This window comes from Garra rufa, chromosome 15, assembly GCF_049309525.1.
Source record: "Garra rufa chromosome 15, GarRuf1.0, whole genome shotgun sequence".
NCBI lineage: Eukaryota > Metazoa > Chordata > Actinopteri > Cypriniformes > Cyprinidae > Garra > Garra rufa.
In genome coordinates this window covers 4,561,869-4,577,744 of record NC_133375.1, presented here as the reverse complement: position 1 = coordinate 4,577,744, position 15,876 = coordinate 4,561,869, and the positions used below count along the sequence as shown (strand labels likewise).

General features: G+C 39.9%; 1 protein-coding gene across 1 annotated transcript in view; it reads right to left on the bottom strand.

Annotated features, from left to right (window-relative positions):
* Positions 1–15,876, bottom strand: part of LOC141287456 (rho-related BTB domain-containing protein 2-like) — a 40,993-nt gene that overhangs the window by 14,924 nt on the left and 10,193 nt on the right. The window contains exons 5-8 of the mRNA XM_073819605.1: positions 12,063–13,015; positions 6,556–6,674; positions 6,167–6,317; positions 4,048–4,136 (exon numbers count right to left, since the gene is read on the bottom strand). Coding sequence (XP_073675706.1) covers positions 4,048–4,136; positions 6,167–6,317; positions 6,556–6,674; positions 12,063–13,015 — 1,312 coding nt within the window. The remainder of the gene's footprint in view (positions 1–4,047; positions 4,137–6,166; positions 6,318–6,555; positions 6,675–12,062; positions 13,016–15,876) is intronic.

Below are 15,876 nucleotides of genomic sequence, written 5' to 3'. Positions count from 1 at the left end.
ATGGTTTACAGTGGGTTTTAAGCAAATACATTAATAATTATATACATTTTCAAATGTGGCATGATGCTAATTTTACTTCTATTTATATTTTAAGATGTTTTCTTGTAAGCATTATAGATAGTTTGTGTTTCTGGCATAGAACCAAACTTTATTTATCTTAAGTTAATGCTGTATATCGAGCAGTGGATGATGTTAAATCCATATACAAGATACATATCTGAGGAAAAATGCATTGTTGGTCGACGGCACCTAGCGTGCAGGTGTGAATTAGCAGAAGGCAAACAATCGGTTCGCGCTCGGTGTGAAAGCACCATTCATCGGCCTTTAGATGTAATGAATCTCTAAATTGTGTAACAGTGTTCTGTTTTCCACAACAATAGGTTTACTACTAAAGGCCAAATCACACTGTGCCAACAGATGCAAACCAACCCGACAGTCACCAGATTACAGTACGTCACTTCACCTGACAAACGCTAATTCTAAATGTTCAGTTGGTGAAAGCAAATGCAGACTAAGTGTAACACTGATCTGAGAAAACACTGTTGCCATTTATCTGTGTCTGTCAGTGCACTCTGAATTGGCTTTAAAGGTCCACTGAAGAGCTGTATGTTTTGACATAATTTCAAGTCAAACAGGAAGACAGGGCACGACATATCAAGCAATCCTGCCTCCTTTTTTAAACAGCCAATAGCGTTTCATTCATAGCTTGGGCCAGAGCCGCTGAGCTTGGTAAAGCTGCATTTGACAGCTTATGACAGCCACAATCCTATCCATATTGCTATAAAATATAGCATTCTGTATAGAATTCTAATGGGTCTGATATACAGTCGTGGCCAAAAGTTTTGAGAATTACATAAATATTGGAAATTGGAAAAATTGCTGCTTAGGTTTTTATAGACCTTTTTCCTAAGTAAACGATGAGCGCCGCCATTACGAATTCTAACGTCAGATTGAATGCTTTTCTGTTCCGGTTTCCATAGGAACCCATTCAAATAGCGTCCGTCTGTTTTTAAAGTCCCCCTGAAATCAAAATTAATGTTTTTTGGCTTTAAGTATGAATATATTAGCCTTAAGGTGATCTATAAGCTAGTGTGCTGCAAAACAAAGACAAAATTCGTGTTTACAAGATATGGGCATTCAAAACGTACAGTCTCGTCACTTCCGCCAATATGAATCAAGGATTTGGATGATATCACCGTGCACTTCAGTTTCTCATCAAACGTTCTGTCCAATCAAATGCTCTCTAGAGTCCGTAGTGTCCCGCCCCCTACACAGAGACGCAATAATAACCCGGAGCAGATCATATGCGCTCATATGTGCGGTCGGCATGTATTAAACTACACAGCCTCAGCATGATAATGATCACTATTTCGTTTTAGCAAGTTTCATATTGAATTTGTGGGGTAATTTATTAGTCTGTGGCTGTCATAAGCTTACAAATGCGGCTTTACCGAGCTCAACAGCTCTTGCCCGAGCAGATATAAATGGAACGCTTTTGGCTATTCAAAATTAGTGGGCGGGGCTGGGCGATATGTTTTTGTTTCAGTTAAAAGTACGTCACCACATAGAATAACGCTGCGTGTTTCAAGGCACTTCAGTGGACCTTTAATGTAGCTAACGTCCGCTGCTTCGTGTCATCTACACACTCATTAAAGTGAGGCACTGACAAATGACGGTCATTGCGACATTGCCAAGTGATGGCGCTATGGAGCCATGTGCTTTTTAAAAACATTTTAATAGGTTTAACATTAGTTTATTAGCTCGGAATATACCCTAATTTGACTAGAAACAATGCAGACCGGAAATGCAAAGCATTCTTTCAGTTAAGAGTCGGACTTACTTCCGTGTTCAGGAAAAACGTCTATAATAGCAATTTGCATATATTCCAGAATGTTATGAAGAGTGATCAGATGAATTGCATAGTCCTTCTTTGCCATGAAAATTAACTTAATCCCTTTCCACTGCATTTCATTGCTGTCATTAAAGGACCTGCTGAGATCATTTCAGTAATCGTCTTGTTAACTCAGGTGAGAATGTTGACGAGCACAAGGACGGAGATTATTATGTCAGGCTGATTGGGTTAGAATGGCAGACTTGACATGTTAAAAGGAGGGTGATGCTTGAAATCATTGTTCTTCCATTGTTAACCATGGTGACCTGCAAAGAAACGCGTGCAGCCATCATTGCATTGCATAAAAATGGCTTCACAGGCAAGGATATTGTGGCTACTAAGATTGCACCTAAATCAACAATTTATAGGATCATCAAGAACTTTAGGGAAAGAGGTTCAATTCTTGTTAAGAAGGCTTTGGGATCGGAGTGCCACCAGTGCAGAGCTTGCTCAGGAATGGCAGCAGGCAGGTGTGAGCGCATCTGCACGCACAGTGAGGCAAAGACTTTTGGAAGATGGCCTGGTGTCAAGAAGGGCAGCAAAGAAGCCACTTCTCTCCAAAAAAAACATCAGGGACAGATTGATCTTCTGCAAAAAGTATGGCGAATGGACTGCTGAGGACTGGGGCAAAGTCATATTCTCCAATGAAGCCTCTTTCCGATTGTTTGGGGCATCTGAAAAAAGGCTTGTCCGGAGAAGAAAAGGTGAGCGCTACCATCAGTCATGTGTCATGCCAACAGTAAAGCATCCTGAGACCATTCATGTGTGGGGTTGCTTCTCATCCAAGGGAATGGACTCACTCACAATTTTGCCATTGTATGAATGAATAAAGAATGGTACCAAAACACCCTCCAACAGCAACTTCTTCCAACAATCCAACAACAGTTTGGTGAAAAACAATGCATTTTCCAGCATGATGGAGCACCGTGCCATAAGGCAAAAGTAATAACTAAGTGGCTCAGGGACCAAAACGTTGAAATTTTGGGTCCATGGCCTGGAAACTCCCCAGATCTTAATCCCATTGAGAACTTGTGGTCAATCCTCAAGAGGCGGGTGGACAAACAAAAACCCACTAATTCTGACAAACTCCAAGAAGTGATTATGAAAGAATGGGTTGCTATCAGTCAGGATTTGGCCCAGAAGTTGATTGAGAGCATGCCCAGTCGAATTGCAGAGGTCCTGAAAAAGAAGGGCCAACACTGCAAATACTGACTCTTTGCATAAATGTCATGTAATTGTTGATAAAAGCCTTTGAAACGTATGAAGTGCTTGTAATTATATTTCAGTATATCACAGAAACAACTGAAACAAAGATCTAAAAGCAGTTTAGCAGCAAACTTTGTTGAAACTAATATTTGTCATTCTCAAAACTTTTTGCCACGACTGTATGTTATGCTCTGCACCGATTCATGCCTATGATCCACTCTGTGCTATCGTGTCTCTGGACCAGAGCAGACTGAGTGTGTCCAGCTGCGGTTTGTGTGACACAATGCAAAACCAGAATCCTTCGCCCCAAAGGAAAGAAATGTACATTGTCTGAATCGTTCCCTATCCCCTCTATAGTGCAACAAAACCCACCTAATTGCTACTCAAAACTAGCCCAAAAGTAGACTAATCACAATTCCCAAGGGGGAAAATACACGTTTTGTGGTAGGGGTTCCTCTGGTAAAATTAGCATTCCAGGGGCTAAATATTATGTTATTGGGGTAGCTTCAACCCGCGGACATGAAAAACAACCTGCGGCAACAGAATGATTTCATGGGGACTTAAAATAGGTTAAAATTCAATTTAATATCTAGATAAATATATATTATACACTATATGTGAGGTGTTGTTTAGCTACTTCCACAAGATAAGATTGTCTCCTCTCTACCAGTAAGCTGGTGTGTGGTGGGCGTTCTGGCGCACTATGGCTGCCGTCGCATCATCCAGGTGGATGCTGCACACTGGTGGTGGATGAGGAGATACCCCTGACACTGTAAAGCGCTTTGAGTGTCTAGAAAAGCGCTATATAAATGTAATGAATTATTATTATTATTATAATGTAAAAGGTTAGTATCATGCATTACAAACAGTCGTCCTTGGGGGTACAAAAGGGGATAGGATTTCATTTGACATGGGTCTGTTTTCATTCTGCCTGTCAATGGTACACTTACCTGGGCCATGTCCAGATAGAGCAAAACATCTCCATCTATATCAGCTCCCATCATGGCAGCCTCTGTCAGTACCTTCACAGTGTACAGCTCTAGGACAGACACACAACACTCATAAAAACAACAGAATATATCGCAATTATTTTTTTTGGTTTGTGTTCTTTGTTAATAAATGACTCTTTACAATAAGGTTCCATTTGTTAACATTAGATAAAGACCCTGTGTGATGAAAAAAAGTGTTTAATGTTGTTTACATTTCTATCTGGTGTTTTAATGTTTAAAGACAAACCATGCGCAAATTCATCAGTCAACACCATTGTGATGCACAAAATGTGTACCTTGAATGCAAGGTATATCCATTTTGAAAGATGTCTGAAATTGCCTGGCAAATGTAGATGCATATGTAACAGCCCATTGACAAAGAAATTATTAGTCGGTAATTTTAATGGTAGGTGTATTTTAACAGTGAGAGACAGAATAACAACAACAACAAAAATCCAGAAAATGCACTTCAAAAAAGTTATAAATTGATTTGCATTTTAACAAGTGAAATAAATATTTGACCCCTTTGCAAAATATGACTTAGTACTTGGTGGCAAAACACTTGTTGGCAATCACAGAAGTCAGATTGTTTCTTGTAGTTGGCCACCAGGTTTGCACACATCTCAGGAGGGATTTTTGTCCCACTCCTCTTTGCAGATCCTCTCCAAGTCATTAAAGTTTTGAGGCTGACGTTTGGCAACTCAAACCTTCAGCTCTCTCCGCAGATTTTCTGTGGGATTAAGGTCTGGAGACTGGCTAAGCCACTCCAGGACCTTAATGTGCTTCTTCTTGAGCCACTCCTTTGTTGCCTTGGCCGTGTGTTTGGGGTCATTGTCATGCTGGAATACCCATTCACAACCCATTTTCAATGAGGGAAGAAGGTTCTCACCCAAGATTTGATGGTACATGGCCCTGACCACTATCCCTCTGATGTGGTGCAGTTGTCCTGTCCCCTTAGCAGAAAAACACCCCCAAAGTATAATGATTCCACCTCCATGTTTGACAATGGGGATGGTGTTCTTGGGGTCATAGGTAGCATTCCCACTCCTCCAAATACGGCTTGATACCAAAGAGCTTGATTTTGGTATTACCTTACCAGTTCTCCACTAAATCATTCAGATGTTCATTGGCAAACTTCAGACGGGCCTGTACATGTGCTTTCTTGAGCAGGGAAACCTTGCGGGCACTGCAGGAGTGTTACCTATTGTTTTCTTGGTGACTATGGTCCCAGCTGCCCTGAGATCATTGACAAGATCCTCCTGTGTAGTTCTGGGCTGATTCCTCAACGTTCTCATCATCATTAAAACTTTACAAGGTGAGATATTGCATGGAGCCCCAGACTGAGGGAGATTGACAGTTATTTTGTGTTTCTTTTATTTGCGAATAATCACACCAGCTGTCGTCACCTTCTCATCAAGCTGCTTGACGATGGTCTTGTAGCCAATTCCAGCCTTGTGTAGGTCTACAATCTTGTCGCTGACATCCTTGAACAGCTCTTTGGTCTTGGCCATGGTGGAGAGTTTGGAATCTGATTGATTGCTTCTGTGGACAAGTGTCTTTTATACAGGTAACAGCTTGTTACCTGTATAAAAGACACCTTGGAGCCAGAAATCTTGTTGATTGATAGGGGATCAAATACTTTTTTCACTCATTAAAATTCAAAACAATTTATAGCTTTTTTTGAAATGCATTTTTCTGGATTTTTTTGTTATTCTGTCTCTCACTCTTAAAATAAACCTTGCATTAAAATTATAGACTGATAATTTCTTTGTCAGTGGGCAAACCTACAAAATCAATTATTTTCCCCACTGTATATCAAAGGCCATAGAGAATCCCCAAACTGGCTTTACATTATGCCTAAAAAAACACCCTTTAAACATGGTAAAAATCACTAATTTGTGGCCTTGAGTGGCATTATATTTCAGTACAAAAGAGCACAGTGTTTTTTCCAGTCACTGTCTCAATCTTCAACTCCAGTTAAAGGTCTAAATTTACACAGGATTTGGTTGCCTGCGGAGATCAGTCTGTTATATGCATTATCGTCTCAGCAGAAACAGTGTGTGCAGGTTTGTTTGTGTACCTGTCAGCGCTACCAGGTGAGGCAGACAGAGACGGTTCGCAAGTACAATGAGTTCCATGGCATCCAGATCTGGGCGAGAGCAGAAGCAGCCAGTATAAAGATACTCTAGCACAGCACGCATGCAGCTTCGCGTAGTGTTTGGAAACAGCACCTGACAAAACACAGTAACAATCTCAAAGCGTCTGTTTTTAGAGGAATAACATTTCAGATTTACAGTGACATGCAAGAAGAGTAAGATTAGAATCTGATGTGTTCATTAATAAAGTTTTCCTATCAAAAACTATATTACGTCATGTTAGGCGAAACATGAAATTGTACACAGTGTTGTATCTTTAAAAGCTCAGTGTTCCCAGTGGTACTGATTTAGATATAATGTGAATGCACTGTACCTCTTTTGTACAACTCTCCACAAATGGTCCACCAAACATGGCTGCCATCCAATCACAGCTTGAGATGAGCAGTGGTTTATGAGCCATAATAGTGCCATCATCCAACCTAAACACCACATCTGCAGCAAACAACAGACAAACTTCTGTAGCTTTTCAAATCACTGTTATGATATATCATATCTATATCATATTCTCCCTGGTGAATCAACAAGTTCACTAAAACTGTTAGATCTTAATCGAACACAAGGGGAACTATTGGTTCGATCTTAAATTCTGACAATATTGGATAATATAATCTTGACAACTTAAAAGGCACTTTCTGACAGTGGCTCGATATTACATTCCACTAAAGCTCAATCATAGTGCTAGAGTGAAGGATAAATAAATAGAAATGCTCAGTGTTTATGTTAGGAGAGGGAAAAGCTCGGTCAGCATTACAAGACAGCTTGATGTCCTCCAAACCCTGAGAGTGTTGAAAAACACGATACATCCGCACCGGTTCTCACTACCAGAAGAGCACTGATTATGAAACCGAAATCCAGCTGACAAAATATGGGGGCTTGTTTTTCTCTCTGGGGAGAATAATTGAGCTGAAGTACAGAGGAAAATAGCTTGAAGGGACATTCTGCTTGAGCTCATCTCACATTTGAGAAATATTTGTTTTGGTTATAAACAATGCTCAGTGACCTTCCGCTAGGATGTACACTGTACACTCAATGTGTGCAAATACCAAAAACACAGAAATTTGCTATTAATATTTACTGTACAGCTGACAGCATTATTCAAAATGACATAGGAAGGTTGAGGTGACAAATAGGGATAAAAAGGTAAAGGGACAGCAACTACTCTACCTAGTGTAACTGACAGAAATACAACAAAGTACATAAGGTAATGTCCAGTCTAGAATTCCTGTTCTATTTGCACTGCTACAAGCGAGACTCAAATCAACATCTCAGGAATGGGAGGCGGGCACACTAACAAGGATGCTTAAGACTTAGGATAGTTCATCCAAAAATGAAAATTACCCCATGATTTACTCACCCTCAAGCAATCCTAGATGTGTATGACTTTCTTCTTTCAGAGGAATACAATCGGAGTTATGTAAAAAAAATGTTCTGGCTCTTCCAAACTTTATAATGGTAGTAAATGTGTAATAAAGTGCATCTACCCATCATAAAAAAGTACTCCACATGACTCTGGGGGGTTAATAAAGGCCTTCTGAAGCAAATGCAATGCTCATTTGACTGACATCTAACCTTTTCAGCAATTTCAGAGCAATTATATTTGTCTGACAGTACTGTAACTGTGTTGAAATGTACTCTTGAAGTACTCTTTATTTAATTTCTTGTAAAATAAGTAATGGCAAACTAGATATAGTTGAGGTCAAAAGTTTACACCCCCCCCCTTTTAGTATCTGCAAAATGTTTTTTTTTTTTTTTTTTTTTTTACAAAATAGTAGGGACCATACTATAGTTTATTTAGTAGTGACATGAATAACATAAACGTTATAAAAGATGTTTACATACAGTGGTGTGAAAGAGTGTTGGCCCCCTTCCTGATTTTTATTGTTTTGCATGTTTGTCACACTTTAATGTTTCAGATTATCAAACAAATTTAAATATTAAACAAAGATAACACAAGTAATCACAACATGCAGTTTTTAAATGAAGGGAAAACAAAATCCAAACCCACATGGCCCTGTTTGAAAAAGTGTTTGCCCCGCCTGTTAAAACAAAACTGTGGTTTATCACACCTGAGTTCAGTTTCTCTAGCCACACCCAGGCCTGATTACTGCCACACCTGTTCACAATCAAGAAATCACTTAAATAGGACCTGCCTGACAAAGTGAAGTAGACCAAAAGATCTTCAAAAGCTACACATCATGTTGAGATCCAAAGAAATTCAGGAACAAATGAGAAAGAAAGTACTTGAGATCTAACAGTCTGGAAAAGGTTATAAAGCCATTTCTAAAGCTTTGGGACTCCAGCGAACCACAGTGAAAGCTATTATCCACAAATGGCGAAAACATGGAACAGTGGTGAACCTTCCCAGGAGTGGCCAGCCGACCAAAATGACCCAAAGAGCGCAGCGACGACTCATCCAAGAGGTCACAAAAGACCCCACAACAAAGTCTAAAGAACTGCAGGCCTCTCTTGCCTCAGTTAAGGTCAGTGTTCATGACTCCACCAAAAGAAAGAGACTGGGCAAAAATGGCCTGCATGCGAACTTGGGTTCTGCAGCAGGACAATGATCCAAAACACACCAGCAAATCCACCTCTGAATGGCTGAAGTGAGTGGTCTAGTCAAAGTCCTGACCTGAATCCTATTGAGATGCTGTGGCATGACCTTAAAAAGGCAAAGATGAGGGGACCAAAATTCCTGCACAGCGCTGTAACAGACTCATTGCAAGTTATCGCAAACGCTTGATTGCAGTTGTTGCTGCTAAGGATGGCCCAACCAGTTATTAAGTTTAGGGGACAAACACTTTGTCACACAGGGCCATGTGGGTTTGAATTTAGTTTTCCCTTCATAATAAAAAAACTGCATTCTAAAACTGCATATTTTGTTTACTTGTGTTATCTTTGATATATTTAAAATTGTTTGATGATCTGAAACATTAAAGTGTGACAAACATGAAAAAAAAAAAAAAAATCAGGAAGGGGGCCAAAACTTTTTTACACCACTGTATAGTCCACAGGAGAAAATAGTAGTTGAATTCATTAAAAAAAAATTACACCATTCAGAAGTTTACCTCCCCTTGATTCTTGATACTGTATTCTTACCTGGATGATCCACAGCTGTTTTTTTGTTTAGTTATAGTTATTCATGTGTCCCTTGTTTGTCCTGAACAGTTGTTCTGTTTAACTGCCTGTTGTTCTTTAGAAAAAAAAAAAAACCTTCAGGTCCCACAAATTATTTAGTTTTCCAGCATTTTTGTGTTTTTGAACCCTTGACTATATGATTTGAGGGACTTTGGAAGAGAATAGACATGTGTACATTTTTCTTATTTTGCCTAAATATCATATTTTTTCCATTTAGTACTGTTCTTTAGAAGCTACAGAAGATTAAAAAAAGTTCAAAAAGTTTTCACCCAAAAAGTTCAAAAAGTATGTCTGAGCTTGAAATTGCATTCTTGAAATGTTTATATAATTCACTTCTTTGTAAAATGTATTATAGTCCTGTTATAGAAATCACGTCCAAATTTGATTCTGCAAAGAGCGTGAAAATTGGGACCACGGGACTGATAAGATAACATTGTGATTTATGTTTTGGGAGGAGAAACCAGCCGTACCCCGACTTAGGACAATGTTCTAATTGGTCAAGACACCATTTGGGATGTGTCCAAAAGCTGAGTTTAAATACTCAGGACACCATCAAATCACGCTCTTACTCTCTTACGTCTTCGTGCCGCCGCGTTCCGACGCTGCTGTTAGCGTTCTTCTCGGACGCTGGCCTGCATGCCAGCCATTCCTCTAAAGGAAACATGAGGAGATTGTTACATTTCTGTCTTTTACTTTAAGTCTTTATTTTCCGTTGAGAGTTTCGTGTTCTAGTTAAGTTTTGCCTCAAGCCGTGACCCAAACGTCTGCGCCCACCTGAACTTTAACCAGCGCACAACTCCGCACCACCAGCCAACGCCCAAGACTTCACAAACGACCACCGAACTTCCATCCAATCAACAACCTTGGGAAAACCACCTTTCTGGAATGACGCAACGAAAGGAATTCCCTCAACACAAAGGCAACGCAAGTACAACCTCCAGATTCTAGCTGAACTAGTGCATTTGATATAAAGTTTAATAACCTCATTGAGAGACTCAGTACGAGGGTTATTTAAGTGATTGATGGTTGTTCAGGTCTAAGCAATTGCACATATTGCTATAAACTTGGGACTTCATATTTTCATTCCTTTAAACTCATTCTTTCCTCACTTTCTCTTTCTGCAACCTGTGTGAATGCGTGTGTTTATGTGTTAGACTAGTTTGTATGTTTTAGGTTTATCCAATAAAATCGTATTTTTATTAGAAAAGATAAGTATCTTGTGTTTCATGCTTACAAGTTAATGTCTTAAACTGTCGATCTTGCTACTGTGCTGATATATAGTGTTAACGCTATATTCTGGATAGTAATATCCATTGCAGAGTTACTCGGCTCGTTCTATGAATTGCACGCCGACTCTGAGCAGCCGTAAAACAGCGACTCTGTTCAAATTCCCTATTGAATCATATTCGATTCCCTTTGAGCTAAATATTAAATGTAAAAACCCTACAACTTTTAAACAGGGTCATTTCTATAAATTAAACTTTTATGTTCTCATGGACTATATGTAACATCCTTTATGTGAAATATCTTATTCAATCAGTACTACATAAACAATTACATGCATTTTGTATGATCTCTCTTATTTTGGTAAAATAATTAATATTTTGCAGATTCTGAAAGGGGGATGTAAACTTTTGACCTCAACTGTAGATGCCCTAGTCCACCTTTATTAAAGGATAACTATTGCCAAAATGAAACCTGGGCTGTTTTTTTTTTTTACTGTAAACAAGACAAACTTATATCTAAAAGCATAATTACGACAAACAAGCCGTTTTTGAGATTGACCGTGATTTCGTTTTGCAGTCAATGGCCGGTGAATGGGAGTACTAAGGGTACAAATTTGAGCGCATCAAAATCAATATTTTTATAACACTAAGAAGGCTCGACACACCATGAAACTTTGCTCGAAGTATCGCCTGGGTCTCTACATATGAACTCGAGCATTGAGAACATTGTGTACACGGAGTTTACTTAAAAGAAAGTTTTTGAACAACTCACTTTCACTGTTTGAGTTTCCGCTCGTGGCCGTCTTGCCAGTCAAGACGTGTTGATATCCGAATGCGAGGATGGATAGCTCCTAAAGCATATTTCCATATAAATGCATGGCTAATTCGTTGTTTTGTCGCAAGTGAAAAACTATATTAACCTTCTAGTTGTAAAAAGAGCCTCATATAAGCCTAATATTTCGTCCAATGGAGTCCATTCATTCGCATTCGGAGATCGACACCTCTTGACTGGCAAGATGGCTGCGAGCGGAAACTCAAACAGTGTAAGTGAGTTGTTCAAAACCTTTCTTTTTAGTAAACTCTGTGTACACAAACAATGTTCTCAATGCTCGAGTTCATGTGTAGAGACCCAGGCGATACTTCGAGCAAAGTTTCATGGTGTGTCGAGCCTTCTTAGTGTCGTAAAAATATTGATTTTGATGCGTTCAAATTTATGCCCTTAGTACTCCCATTCACCAGCCATTGACAACAAAACGAAATCATGGTCAATCTCAAAAACCGCTTGTTTGTCGTAGTTATGCTTTTAGATATAAGTTTGTCTCGTTTACAGTAAAAAAAAAAAAACAGCCCAGGTTGCATTTTGGCAATAGTTATCCTTTAAGCAACTAGTTGTTTTTCCTGCTCATCCTGGCCCATCCCTAATAGTACCAAGCAAATATACAGTTCACATGCCTCTCACCAGAGAAGGTCCCTTTGGCCAGACATTCTTTCACTCGATTGGTGCGTCTCACGTGAAAGGCCTTGGTGATCTCCTGATTCATGAAGGCCTCATCATTTAGGATGTTAGCCACCATCATACGCAGGTCAAACACTTCCAGCAGCTCTGCGATGTGGGCCACCTGCATTAGCTCCTTCTCCCGCTCGTCTAGTTTTCCTGTATAGAGGTACCGCAACACTGATCGGAACGGACCGGGCTGCATTGAAGGGTCCATGTGCACAACAGTCATTTTTCTAGGGTTGAAGGTGACAGAGTCATCAACCATTTCTTCTTGAATGCTAATGAAAGCACGACTCAAGGCTGGGAGCAGACGACCACGACGATCTCCGTCACCTTTTAGAGTTCCATCACTGGTGCAGGCACGCAAGTTTGCTCTAGCTCCGTCGTCGCTATTTTCACAAACGTCAAAACTGGCTGCACGCATCAGCAAATCGCGACCAGAAAGTGGCGGCCCTCGGGGTCGTTCTCGCTCCCGGTCGGTCTCCTCAGGACCCCGAGGTTCAGTCAAGAAGAGGTCGTAGAACTTGGAGGAAGACGTGGCAAGGTAGATGCGGTGGGCAAAGATCCTCTGGCGTTCCTGGAGGACTAAGATGACGTCAGCGCAGAGTGGGTCCTCCAACAGCCGACTGGGGTGCTCTTCAATGTTACTAGGAGGGGCGGGAACTGAGATAATAGGTGGAGGGGGTTTAGGGGGAAGGAAGGGGGCTTGGAGAAGTGGCCTTTGAACGTTTCGTAAATGTGACTTCCAGAATTGGAGATGACGACGGGAAATGAGGGCTGCGCGGATAGCATTGTCAAAAACGTCCTTAACCCCGAACTGAGCAACTATGCTGGTCTCATAATAAGGGACACCTAGTTCTTTAGCCACCTCACGGCCTTTCTCTGGCGCCAGTATTTCATTGGATTTAATGGGTCTGAAAAAAAAAACAGCATAGTGTTAAAGAACTTGTTTTCTCCAAAATGAAAATTCAGTCATTGTTACTCATCCTTATGTCATTCCAAACCTGTAAAAAAACTACTCTTTACTGCAAAATGTAGGTCAAGGTTTGCCAACGTCTTGCAGAGTTTAGTTCCAACCAGCTTCAACAAACCTGCCTGGAAGTTTCTAGTTGCTGTATCTAAAAGCTGAAAAATGCTCCCTGTGCATTCTGAGGTAGAAAGGCAAGAAGGCATGTCTGAATCCTATGATCGTATTACATCCTGTCTACTGAGGTACCTTCATCTCATTGATTTTTGAAGACAGCATAGATGTATAATATTCCACAGTCCTGTCTGTTCAATTCCATAACAGTTGAGCTCAGTTTAAAATAAGTCAAAAATAATTATTGCAGTTATTCAAATATTTACAATTGTGACTAAAGCTCTCTCCTTTTTGTCGTAGATTATGCTACCTCAGAAGCCTGTCTGAAATCAGTTTTTGGAGGATACATTCATGGACGAGTGCTACCTGCATCAAGTCAAGTCAATAAGTCAGGTGGCTAGGTTTTCGGGTGCAGTGAGTCTGAAGATCTTGATTAGCTGGTTCAGGCATGTTTAAAGGGATAGTTCATTCAAAAATGAAAATTCTGTTATTAATTACTCACCCTCATTTCGTTCCAAATTCACAATGATTTACTGTATTCTCTTCCCTTTCAGTCTTTGATGCACATTCAAACTCTCATGAACGCGCATAGAAGATGGACACAGAAGAGAAGAAATTGTTGAAAAATAGTTATTTTTGTTGTATTTGTGCACAAAAAGTATTTGCTTAGCTTCATAAAATTACGGGTGAACCAATGATGTTTTAAAAAATGTCTTTACCTTTCTAGGCCTTGAATGTGGTAGTGCTGTTGCTGTCTATACAGGGTCAGAAAGCGCTCAGATTTAAAGGTCCCATATTGTCAAAATCTAAATTTCCTGGCTTTTTTCATGATAACTGAGGTCTAGGGGCTATGTAACTACCATATGAGTTTCAAAATAGTCAATCCACTGTAAACTGCACACAGCCTGCTTAAAGTAGCTGTTCATTTTCACGAGCCGCTGTGACTTCTGTACAGATGTGATGTCCGATCTACTCAGTCACTGCCTTCAGTCACCACCCCAACACCAACCACGTCCCATCCTCCTTTTGTCAAACCCAGACAGTATCGTGTCCATAACATTGCTAAGCAACAACAACACGAAAACAAGTCGAGAAAACCCTGTTCAGTCGATAGATGTCGAAACTACATCATTGCACAGGCTTCCGAACAACGTGAATATAAGAGACCAGAGGCACGTCAGCTTCAGCCTCTTTCACACAGTGATTCCGGTAAATACATGGATAATGTGTCCCATGATTTGTTCCGAAGTTTTTTAATTTGGTTCATTCACAGTTGTTTTCCGGAATCTGTGCATGCTTTACACACAACCCATAAAGACATGTGACGTTTGGATGTGAAGTGTAACGCGATGCGTACGTTTCACTAAACTGAAACTAACCTGAACAAACTGTGCTTGCAGAATCAGCGCGCATTGTGAAAGGGGCTTTACTAAAGCAACAGTTATGTAGCTTACTGCATTCAGTGTTTGAAAAAGAAAAAAACATTAATGATCATTCTGAAATATCCTGTTGAGTATCAGCAAGCTAGGCTCTCTTTATGGCTCTGGGCTCGGCTAAAGCATACATGACCGTAGTTACCTGTGGTTGGCCTGGCTGTGCGTCACTCAGAAAACAACAGGCCAATCAGAAGAGAGGCTCATGAATATTAATTAGATGGGCCAAAATCGACCTGTTTTTGACAGAGCTCCTAAAAAAAGGAGCTGTAAAAATATATTGAGATTGATTCTGGCACTTGTACCGCAAATATATATTCTTAAGGACATCAACAACTAAAATAAACCTCCAGAAATGTGTACAATATGGGACCTTTAATAAAAAATATCTTAACTCGAAGATGAGTTAGGGTTTGAGCTAAACTCTGTAGGACAGTGGGCCACCCATGGCATAGGTGCAGTCAAACTTCAAATATTACAAGATATTACCATTAAAATATCAAATAATTATTCCATAAATCTCATGCACAATATTATGAAGTATTCAATTCAAGTACAAATTTCAACACAAGGGTGAGTGTACACAGAAATGTAATTTTTTTTTTTTAATTTAAAGATACAGAATTCGTATCTTTAACTTCCCTTGGAAGAATCCCCATTGCCATTTCAAAGTGTGTTGCACTTTGTGAAGTGGATGAAATTTTATATAGACACTTGACCCCTTGATTTTGACCAAGGGAGCAAGTCTACTTCCTATGTATACTTCAGGCAGTTCCATAAACCACAGTGCAACACAATTGTGACGTTTAATTCACATTATGGCATTTAAAGGGATAGATACAATTCTGTCATTTATTACTCACCCTCATGTCGTTCCAAACCCGCAAGATCTTTGTGCATCTTCGGAACAACAAATAAGATATTTTTGATAAGCTTTCTGACCCTGCATAGACAGCAGCTGAACTGAAAGGTAGTAAGGACACTGATAAAATAGTCCATGTGACATCAGTGGCTCGTAAATAAGGCAGTGTATCCGGGTCAGCAGCACCACACACATTGTGGTACTCTTGTGAACATGTGGCGGAGGCGGACACAGAAGAGAAGTAAGTGTTGAATAAAGTTACATAAAGTTTTTCTATTCAAAAAGTAGTCTCGTAGCCTCATAACATTACAGTTGAACCACTGATATCACATAGACTATTTTATCGATGTGTCAGTTGCATTGCTGGCTACAGTGAGGGAAAAATCATTTGATTGACAC